This window comes from Dendroctonus ponderosae, unplaced genomic scaffold (assembly GCF_020466585.1).
Source record: "Dendroctonus ponderosae isolate FM_Combo_2020 unplaced genomic scaffold, Dpon_F_20191213v2 Dpon_F_20191213_6, whole genome shotgun sequence".
In the NCBI taxonomy this organism is placed as follows: Eukaryota; Metazoa; Arthropoda; class Insecta; order Coleoptera; family Curculionidae; genus Dendroctonus; species Dendroctonus ponderosae.
The window spans coordinates 4,991,466-5,002,624 of record NW_026018814.1 but is presented as its reverse complement, the minus strand read 5'-3'; the positions used below and the strand labels follow the sequence as shown (position 1 = coordinate 5,002,624).

The 11,159-nt window shown below is 31.7% G+C and overlaps 3 protein-coding genes across 6 annotated transcripts in view; 1 reads left to right on the top strand and 2 right to left on the bottom strand.

Moving 5' to 3' along the window:
- Positions 1 to 11,159, bottom strand: part of LOC109540636 (elastin) — a 109,952-nt gene that overhangs the window by 8,331 nt on the left and 90,462 nt on the right. The window lies entirely within an intron of this gene.
- LOC109540621 (protein madd-4) overlaps positions 1 to 11,159 on the top strand; it is a 247,918-nt gene that overhangs the window by 206,207 nt on the left and 30,552 nt on the right. For all 4 annotated transcript variants that reach the window (XM_048667409.1, XM_048667410.1, XM_048667411.1 and 1 more), the window contains one exon: positions 8,085 to 8,339. In XM_048667409.1, coding sequence (XP_048523366.1) covers positions 8,085 to 8,339 — 255 coding nt within the window. The remainder of the gene's footprint in view (positions 1 to 8,084; positions 8,340 to 11,159) is intronic.
- LOC109540635 lies at positions 1,176 to 4,088 on the bottom strand. The gene is made up of 3 exons (XM_019909071.2): positions 4,038 to 4,088; positions 3,473 to 3,656; positions 1,176 to 3,322 (listed from the first exon to the last, which is right to left on the bottom strand). Exons 1-3 carry the CDS (start codon positions 4,047 to 4,049, stop codon positions 3,084 to 3,086), a joined length of 435 nt encoding a protein of 144 aa, XP_019764630.2. The 5' UTR covers positions 4,050 to 4,088; the 3' UTR covers positions 1,176 to 3,083.

The following is an 11,159-nucleotide window of genomic DNA, read 5'->3' as shown; positions in this document are numbered from 1 at the left end:
ACAAAACCTCATGATATAATTGAAAATACAAAAAATGTAATTTATAAAATTCCTTGCGAATGCAATAAATTTTATATAGGAGAAACCTCAAGACTAACTTAAGACACAAAAGACTCAAAGAACACCAATCATACATCAAAAACAGAGAATATCATAAATCACACATTTGTCAACATGCATTTGATAATTGCCATAAAATTCAATGGAATAATTCCATAATTTTAACTAAAGAACAATCCAGAAAAAAACGTAAAATTAAAGAAAGCGCACTAATTTTACTAAATCAAAATAATTGTGTTGTTTCATGTTTATTTAATTTAACAAAAATTTTTGAGGCGAAATACCCAAAAAGAAGTTTGTAAAAAAATGAATCCGCCTCAACAATATAGAACTTATCTACAACTTATTATTTTTGTTTTGATATTCCGAATTAGAGTATTAATCAGATGTAAGAAATAAGTCATACAAAGCAGTATAGAAGCTGAAATTAATAATATAACGATACATATGTATTTTCTAGCTTTGCTCTATTACTCAATTGTGATTTTTGTCCCTATAGTATTGCAGCTTGTCAAAGTACAAGTTTCAACAAACTATTACAAGAAGCATGCTTCTGACGAAACGTTTTCTGACGCCATTATAATCCAATGAAATTGGGATTTAATCGTAAATGCCCTGTACCACACATAGTCAACTGATCTTTGATCGTTTGATTCGCATTCGTTTCAAAGCCTTGAGCCCCAATTATCAAGTTCAATAATTATTCTGTCCTAAGCCAATTAAATCGTCTGTTCTGCCAACGAGTTTACTGAAAGTGGCATGAAATCGGGCAAAATTTCATTGTGCATTTCTATTTACTCTATCCCTATAAGCTGTAAGGAAATTATTATAATCCGAAATGAATCTTCTAATACGTATCAGTTTTCCACCAAATAGTGAACTATGGGCAGGTATATTTAATTGATAATCGATATTTGACTCCCATTTTAATATGGGACGAATACCTAAGATATGAAGATGAGATATGGCTGGTTTGATATTATAACAGAAATTATTAAATTGATAAAACACTTCGATTTTAGCAGGGTTCCGCATGTTCCAATGTCCTTGGAATAATGCAATATTATATTTATGCGTGTACCGTAATCAAAGGCAAATGAAACAAGATTAGTTTGCGAAAAAGCATATAATTTGCCGGTCTTGCAGGGCACAAAATGTATTTTTCGCAACTGATTTAATACATTTCGCTATTTATTATCGCTAAGTAGTATGGAAATGTTCGGCTGCAGTTAGACACTTAATTTAAAAATGCAGCTGAACCAGTTGCAGTCCTGTTCTTTAACAAGTCGCCAAAACGTTTAAATTAAAAAGCCCATCTAAATATTAGTAATGTTCATACTTTTATGAATGCTAATATGTCAGCCGTTGTAGCTTTTGCAGAGGAAAATGGATTAACTATTGTTAAAAACGTAAATAATAAATCTTACTTGGATAGACTGTCTAAAGGTATATAACATTTATGAGCTTACGGTTTGGCTTATTGGCGGCTAAGTTGCTTGCTCAAAGAAATCTGTTCACAGAATTGAACAGACGAAGTAAAATCCGAAGAACGCACTAAAATCGGTTTCAATCAGGTAAATTAATTACAGTTCTAAGATTACAAATGTTAGCCTATCAAGAAAATCTTGCAAGTTAAAACACATTCTAATGACTAGCCTTAAAAGCTCATCCGATGTTCCAAGTTTAAGGCCTCGATAAAAACTAGAAAGAAAACTTTTAGGATTGGTACGTTGATGCTTTTCTTCTTTTTTTTTAAATTTCAGTAATGGAAAAGTAAGCATAAAAGTCAGTAAAATTTTTCTTGTAGAAATTGTAATGTAAACGTTACATCGAGAATTATCCTCGAACTTTAGAGCGCCATCCGAGGACATTTTCGAACGTGTAAAAGAGCTCTAACATACATGAATGCCTATTTCTCAGATGTTTGGTTGGTCAGTGAATTTCAGAGACATTAGAGAGTAAAGTCAGATTAATAACCCAATAATATCGAAACAATCACATGTGAATGAGACGCTGTTACGACCATAATCTAGGTGCAATATACATTTGTTTGCAACGTGACTAAAATGATGTAAGGTTTTCTCATGCATTTGATTCAAAATGTAAGTTGATATTACGTTTTACTATGAAGAAGAAATATTTATCACAATCGAAAGCATCAACTATTTACTTATTTATCGAAAAAACGGGTTCCTTAATATCTATTTTTAGAAGGTTCAGATATTTTCTTTATTGTAAAATAATCAGATTGATATTAGATAGATTTGTTTATTGGCTGGCATATCTGTAAGGACCTAAACTCTGATACAAGAACGTACATAAGAGAAAGAACGGCATTGCTAACAAAGAATTAACTGACAATTATGAATATTATAGTTGAGTGATTATTGTTTTCTACAAGAACCATTAGCAATGGCCAAGGGAATATAACATCTATCGCGGCTTCAAAGGAAAATTGGCAATAAAGTCTTAAATAAGAATAAATATTTAAACAATATTTTTTTCCTTGATTCTCCTGCTGTTCGATTGGATTGGAATTGTGGTTTGTTACACACATAATTTTAAAACCCGTCAAAAAACGTTGTCAATAGGTAAATAAATAAATAAATACAATTACACCAACGCACGATTTTCTGCTAATTTTGTATAAGATAATTTGAATCAATAAAATAAAATATTTAGTTCAAATATTATCATCAAATCACTATATGTATAAAGAAGGATGAATATAGACTGAAAGTACCAATCTTCCAAATCATAAAAAGTGTTAAAACAGACTAAAACTTTGAAGATTAGTCATAAAAATTCGTATTTAATGCAGACGGTACCATCAAATACACAGCAAATTTGAACAAGCGATGGTCGCTCAATGAATATGATTGATATGAAAATGTACAAATGGAAGATGTTAACTGGATAATCTTAATATTAGCTGAATTTTTATAACAATCCCTATTAATTAATGTTAATTAATTAGACTCAAAATGAAGCATATCAACCATCAAGAATCAGTCACGATCTGACTATTCATATTTTCCTGGTCTATACGATCCGTCATCATGTAAACCTTCCCCTATTTCGAAATGTTCCAAAGGAGCACTAACTCCAGCAAGCAGTGAATCCGCCAGAACTGAAGAACCAATAGCACCAACAGGTACTGCCGGCACTAATGCAGGTCCAGCCAAAGTGTAAGCAGTTACAATTTTTCCAGCAACACCTCCACCTACTACGACTTCGTGGGATGATGGTAAATTGGCTGGTCCTAAAACAATGATTAAACTTGAATATTTTTGATTCGTTTGCTTGTTGATTCGATGCAAATCTTCCTAGCTTTTTGTTCCAAGTGATTGTTGATTTAATTTGTTGCTGAATTCATTCTAATTATTAATTGGAATAACGGAATGGGAAATACCTGCTGCTACCAACCCTGGATTTTCAGCAGCTGTAGTAAGAGTGCCGCCGGGAAAAACAGACTGCAGCGTGCTTCCATCAGGACCGTAAACAGTGGTTTTACTTCCAGGTCCTTGTAGAACTTTAACTGTTGGAATTGTTGCAGCAGAAGCAACAATAAAGCATGCAGCAGAAATATGAACCAACTGAAAGTGATAAAATAATTGAAAATTGCAAACGTAAAACACCCTATCGGAAGCTACCTGCGACAAAATTTAATAAATATTAGATGAATTTCGTTGAAATAGACATATGAGCAAATGAGTTGAATATTTTTATACGGAAGGTTTTTATGGATAAACGTATTTATTAAGTACATTAATTAAGTTCCCTTTTATAAGGACTCCCTTCTTGTTGAGTATAATTAATTGGGGACATTTTAAATTTGCCAACAGGTTGATTGTTTATTGTTGGTCAAGTTAACACATATCAAGCACATGAACTAGGTTTTAGTTTTTTTAACCGGGCAAAAAATTATTTCAATGATTTTTCTAAGTATTCTGAAAATGGTCAGAATCAATACGTACCATGATGGCCATTTTCGCAACTATTGAATGCAGTTAGCACTGACTAGTCACTTTATTAAAACTAGCCACTTATATTATATATCGAAACAGCCTTGTGGGCCAATCCCTATTTGATTGCAATATGCTATAAATAATCCTGCATAGTATTGCACAGGCATGAAACTTTTTTTCAATCGGTGACTTTGTGATAAACATTCCTCAGATGCAAATTAAGAGTACTGTTATACATTTTATATGAATTTTTGCCAATTCTACACCTGCGAAGTTTGATAAAATCGCTAAACCCTTTAGGAAATCTAAGAGTTAATACTATCTTTGAGTGAACTTCTGAAGACACATATCTGCTATTTATTTCGCATAATTCCAAGTTTGTAGGTTTGAAAAAATGTAAAGATTTTTAAAAAATCGCAGTGAGATGCTTTTTTACTCCCCATTAAACAAAACATGTATGTTATTATATAATTTTAACTTCCCAAAAATTAAAACGACTAATTTGAGCGGGCATACGGAAGACTCTAGTGTTGCTTCATACAGAGCTAACGAAAGCAGAGAATCTTGTAAGTAGGTATTTTTAACGGTTCAATTTTGGTTCCGTATTTAAATTATAAATTGAACACCGTATATATTCTTATTATTTTAATTGGGTAACTTAACTTAAATTAATTTAAAAAATTACCCCTCTCATTTAAGCATCATTTCCTTTTTCAATTTATTTTGGATAAGTAAATTTGATAAGTTTTAATCAATTCACGACAAGGACAAAAAAGCAATTCCATTTGAGTGTGTTAGATTATATTGGGGCTCAAAACGTGTTCCATTTCATCTATGATTGATACAAAGTTGTCCGCTTCAACATGTATCCGCTTCTTATATTGCAACTTTACACAAAATAATAAAATGTGCTTATTTGCGGTAAAACTGATTTACTGAGCCCATGAACTTGAAACCGCCGAAGTCGCCTATAAGTAAAAGTGTCCACCACTTTTAATTTCATGACCAAGGACTGAAATCCTGACTGGGGTTGGGACAAACTGCATTTGCTAGCTACAATTACAAATAACGCAAGACCTGAATGCATTCAATTTGAACTCTTTATTTCGAGAAGTTTTTCAAATACAAGCCAAAAAAATTCTTAATTCCAGAAAATGGGTAAAATATTTTGATTTTCAAAAATACTTTGCCATTAACATAAATGATCGAGCTTTGTCTTGCAAAACATTGACTTTGCAACCGATCGACTCAGGAAGGTATTATTCAAAGAATTGACAATTTAGCTGTTTCTGAGAGCTTATTGAAATACTTTCGAGCCATCATACTACATGGAAAAATCGAATTTCTTCTATATTATTTCAAAAAAAACATCGTATGTTTCTATACCTCCAAATAAATGTTATTGCTTACACGACCGATTTTTGTATTTCCCATACAGTTTAAATACAGTGGTGTTTCAAATGAAACCTTCCAATAAAATTGATCCAATAAAAACTTCCTCAAAATTATACTTATATGCAAGAAAACCTATTGCCGTATACAGATACAGAATGTTCTGCTTAAAAATCGATCAGTTCGATAAGCGCAGATTTTCGAAAACATCCTGTATAACGAAAATAATTTTGATATATTGCTACGACTGATCTGAATATCCAGCTAATCGATTCCTTGTGAACTAAAGCAAATAAATTCCTTTCTTTGGAAGCTTTTCCTGATTCCTCATTTATTCCGGTTTGTCTAATTTTAGATATAATTCTACACATATTAARCAAGTTTTAATCTATGTCAGCCRGCACGTTCATCACGCAATGCAAAAAAGTTAAAATATGTCTAAAAATAAATACTAATTTAATTATTTACGACGATTTACCATTAATTRAAAAAGTCTTTACAAWTGTCTTTATTTAATTCTTTCYTTTTCTTGTAGTTGAAATATWARTTTGAGTGGTGAGTAYCTAACATAAATTGGTTAATTWACTAATTAATTCCAAAAGATTTAAATGAATTCGACTACGAATTCATTTAATTCGATACGAATAATTATTCATTTAGTAGCAAATATATACAAATATCCAAAATAAAATCGAAATTTTGACATGGCAACATCAAATTATATTCATGCATTTTCAAGTTATAAATTTGATAAACCATGAATACAAGGACATACAAGATATAATTGCACATGAATAAGCAAAGGCAACCTTTGTAAGTGTGAGTAATTTTTGCCTATAGCTTATCGTATTTTTGATAGTTTTCACAAGTTTAATGAACAAATCTATAAATTTTTATTCACTGTGATTTGTTGTGAATTTCATTGAAAAAGATGAATTAAAATATGAGCCGCGTGCAATTCAATGTGTTCTTTGAGATTTACAAAATCGTTAACTTATTGACAACAAATTTGCCACCACCACTTTCAAGTAGACTGAAAATTTGCTGGATTAATTAATGTTAATAAGAGCGTAAATATTTCCTGAACTAGTTCTACATAGTTTAAACTTAGGTTTTGAAATATGTAAGAGGACTAATTACGTAATACAAAAGTAAGAAAATGTATTGTGAAAATCCTTGTCTAAGGTTTATATTTAATTTTGAAAAGTGATATTTTAAAAGTATTTTGTATTTTTCTAATATGCATGTTGATGTAGCATTCTTTGTTTGTCTAACGTAATGATTTTCGGTAAATTGTAGTTAAGCTTTGAATAAATCTTAACTACAATATACTGAATGCTATAATATACGCTATGCTTTTTTGTGTTCTTCTGCTGTATTTTGAGTTGCTTTTCTCATACTGGGAATAAAAGTTTGGCAGGCTTTTGATGTAATGAAAAAAGATTAGTACATAAAATGATCAAGTTTAAGCAAAATTCTTGTGTTGCAATTAAGCTGTTAAATACAAATGAAATAATTAATTACCCTTCATGCGATTTATTGAGGCCGTAAATTTATATCGAAATTAAGCCGGATCTCAGAATCGGACTGCCTTAGCCTAGGGCACGATACCAGGCGGCTGGACGTCCTTGCTTTGTTATCTGTTTCTTGTCCACTTTGCACCAGATCACATTGAAATCGCATTCCTTTGTTAATACACTAGCATTCAATTGCTTTTTTAGCACAGAGCTGCGCTTCCGCATTGAGGACGTTGAACGGAAGAGAACAAACAAATAACTATAATTTCGACACAATCGGAAATAACCATTATAGTTAGGGCTAATTAAAAGTCCTGCACTCGAAACTCTTTATTGTTGTATCGACTTCAATTAAAACAAAGTGAAGTGATAGTTTCTGGACCGATATACGAAAGATGTTTTTCTTTCTTGGGGAATCGGTCTGGGCAGCGGTAAAAAAAGAAAAACTTTTTAAGCTACCAAGCTTTCCGCGATTTATTACCACCTTCAAATGCAATATTATAACTCTGGGGAACCCCCAGAATCCTATTATGACTACTGTCTGATGAAACATCTTAGTTTCATGGCTTTCATCGTAATACAAGGGTGGAACTATTTTATACAATTACTATTGTAATTTAATTGTATAATATTGTAATATTAATATTACAATTGTTCACCTAACTCACATTGCTGGGTTACAAGTTGACACGGATTAAAAATTCACAATTAACATTTTTCTAGAGCAATACCGTAAGTCACAGAACTAAGGTCTAAATTCATGTAAAATTCTGCAGTGTGTTCTCAATCAACTTGTTTTTGTTTAATGAAAGCAGCTGCTTAGTATTTCAATGTTTTATATCCCCCATTAAATTCTAACAATGATTCAGGTAACTTGCGACTTATACATGACTTCTTGGACTCACTGTATGCGAAAGCATCAAGCGCACGAGAAAACACAAGTATGTAATAAAAATGAATGTTTATCTGAAATGGCCCAGGCCAGAGCAAATTAGACCTAACGATACACGAAACACCCCGAAAATGGTTTTCACGGTATCTTATTTTGCTGCTACTCGCAGTTCTAAGAAGTTAATGGAGTTTTAAACAAATTTTCATTGTAAGACATTACAAAGCGTTAGCTAACACATAGTTTTCTTGTTTCCAGCCCTGCCCAGACACGTTGCAAGACTTTAGGGATGAGCAATGTGCAGCATTCGATAAAGTTCCTTATGAGGGAGCCCTGTATCGGTGGCAGCCCTTTTACAATGATGACGATCCATGCGCCCTTACATGCAAAGGCAGACCGCAAGAAGGTCATGTGGAAGATCTTTTGATAGTTGCTACGCTTAAGAAGAAAGTCCACGATGGTACTCGATGCAGGCCTGGGAGCTTGGATATGTGTATTGCTGGATTTTGTCAGGTAAGATCTCCAGATTAAGGAGACTAATTTTAATTGATATTTACAAAATGACCATTATTGCTCAGTTCAACTAACGTTCGTATAAGGTGAAACACCGTCGCAATATAATTGAAATAATAATTTCAAATCGAATTGGTAAATAAATTCAGACACGTAGATTTTTCTGGATACAAACAAAACAGTTTGTGTTCGTAAACTAGAGTGACAATTATTCCAGATTAACGAGCCAGAAACAAGAAATAGTTGTTTTATTGGGAGCAAAACTTGCAATAGAAACTCACACATCAAACATTAAGTAAATATAATAGCTTTATAATAGATATGATTTAAAATAAAAACACATGGTAGAAACGAAAAAATCAATCACATTGCACATAATGCACAATTAAGAATGTGTTGAAAAAGAAGCAGTTTTAAAATATCAAAACGAATTTTATGCAAAAGGAGATTAACTAATGCTAATGTAGTTTATTTTAGAATACATTTTATTTGAAATAATGGCAGGCCAAAATGTATTTTAGCACATTTTTGAAAGAGTTCCAAATTTCAAAGTTTTCACGTACAGTATAGGGATATTGCCATGATAAAAGACTTGACTTTGAAACAAACTCTACGTCGATATAGACCTGGCAAGTGCTCGTATCTGAAATCCCTCTTTCTCAAGCAATACAAGGCCAAAAACTTTGAGCCATTGTACCCAATATAAATAAATCTTTTCCAAAATGTACACTTCTTATTCGTCCATATATTTCTGATGATTTTCCAATATTGGCTTTCACGTTTCTGTATTTACATTTATATTATTTTCCAGTGTGATGCGAAGTACACATTTTTCGGATCGTCTCCTCCAGACCAGATTAGAATTGGTTGGTTCATAAGATAAATTCAATTTAATGTCAGCAAGATGAATGAGCTATCGGTGGTTTTCATTTTAGTCTAATTCCTGATTGCAAAATCCCTGCAAAATTAATTATAATAACATGATACGGACACCTTTAACTTGTTGAAAGTGTTTTACTGTTGAGTATGATACAATTGTCTGACATTTAATAAAGCAAATTCTTATTCATTCCCTAAATAAGTGTTAGATGACTTACGAGCATGCAGTTCGATTCATGTCAAACGTTGAATCAATTGCAAATTTTTATGGGTAATATTTGATAATTTTCTGTGAAATTTCAGCTGGAAATATAATAATTGTGAAGAAAGCGAATAAAAATTTTTACTTGGCCTTAAGTGTTAAAAACTGCATAAGCCTTTTATAATTAGGTACATCGGAGAATTGTTTAAATATGGAAACAGAATCAGTTTTTGGACATTCGAAAAAAAATTTAGTTAGGAAAATACAAAGTTTTATTATTTAAAAAATTAAAACGCACGAACTCACTGCAAGTTTTCGTAAAATAAAACCAGGAATTTTTAAATTTTAGTTTTTTATATATTTATATTAATTATTGACAGTTTTTTTTGTGAAAATGTTTCTTGCAAAAATTTGATCTATTCGATATTAAACTGGTTTATTAGTTGCCTTGTTGAGCAGTTCTCAATCTTACACGCATGTTTTAGCTATTTAAATATATTTTTCAAATTTTCGCGTCAATTTGGTCATATCATTTAAAAACACGCTCTATATACTCGCAGTTAAAATAACCGGCAACAAAAGTGCTTTCAGTAGCAATTTTCCTTCTGTTATTGTACGAACTTCTTGGTGCTAACATGTGGGAATTAAATATTTATTCCAGCATTGCTAGAATCCTGCTTGGGCAGAATTCTGGCCTTTTCTTTCACGTCGTGTTTATTTTAAGTAACGATCCCTATGGCGTAATTTTGTTCTATAAAAGTGGCGTAAACTTTTGTTTTACTGTACATTACTGCATATTGTTCTTTTATTCGCAGAAATAGTTTTGAATATTCCTGGTTTATCGATTGAATCACTTTAGCCTCATTGTTCAAATTATCACCAAGAAACATATTCATATTTTATCCTTAAAAGTAAACGCTATCTTAGTTTTACTTTGTTAGACAATAAATTAATACTTGTGAGAGCTTAGTTGCATTTTTTTAGATTTTATATAGTTAGCACGAAAATTTAAAAAAATTAGATTAAACATTGGTGATTTCGGCTCATCAACTATAGGAGAAACTCGAAGGGCTTTCTCGCGAGCGTTTCTCATTTATTACTAAAATTTCTAAGACTAGAGATGAATGAATGAATGAATATTTCATTGCGTTCGTTAATTCAAATATTCATTGCAAGTTTGAGAGGCGAGTGGGAACGATAAAATCCCAGCAAACTCAATCATGCGAGAAACGTTTCCATTGTACAATGTGACAAAGCAGTTGCTTTTATTAAATTAAAATTAAAATCTGTTCAATTTTGTTAACACAATGATTTAGTACGAATCCGATTGAAACTTCGTGCGTCTATGTTCTGTAGTGAATGTTGCTAACCACAGCAATAATTTTTTATGCCACATAAACCAGTTGACACATTTTATTTTATTATTTCTTTTTTTATATTGTCTTCACTTTTTGAAGGGATTTTCGTGTTTAGAAATTCATAAAAACCCTCTAAAAAGAACCGACAATGCAATTTGGTTTAAAATTGTTCTGATCTACTTTGACCGATATTAATAAAAGCTTTATAAAATAAATATCCGGGTTTATAACGTATTTGGCTTTGTTACGATCTGTCAAATGAAATCCTGCATTGAGCACACTGAATAAATAACACTATAAACTTCGTACACTAAGAAGTAACAAGATTTGTGTCAGGAGCTAGTGTTACCGTGAGATTTCACGTTGGCTTGAGGATTTTCG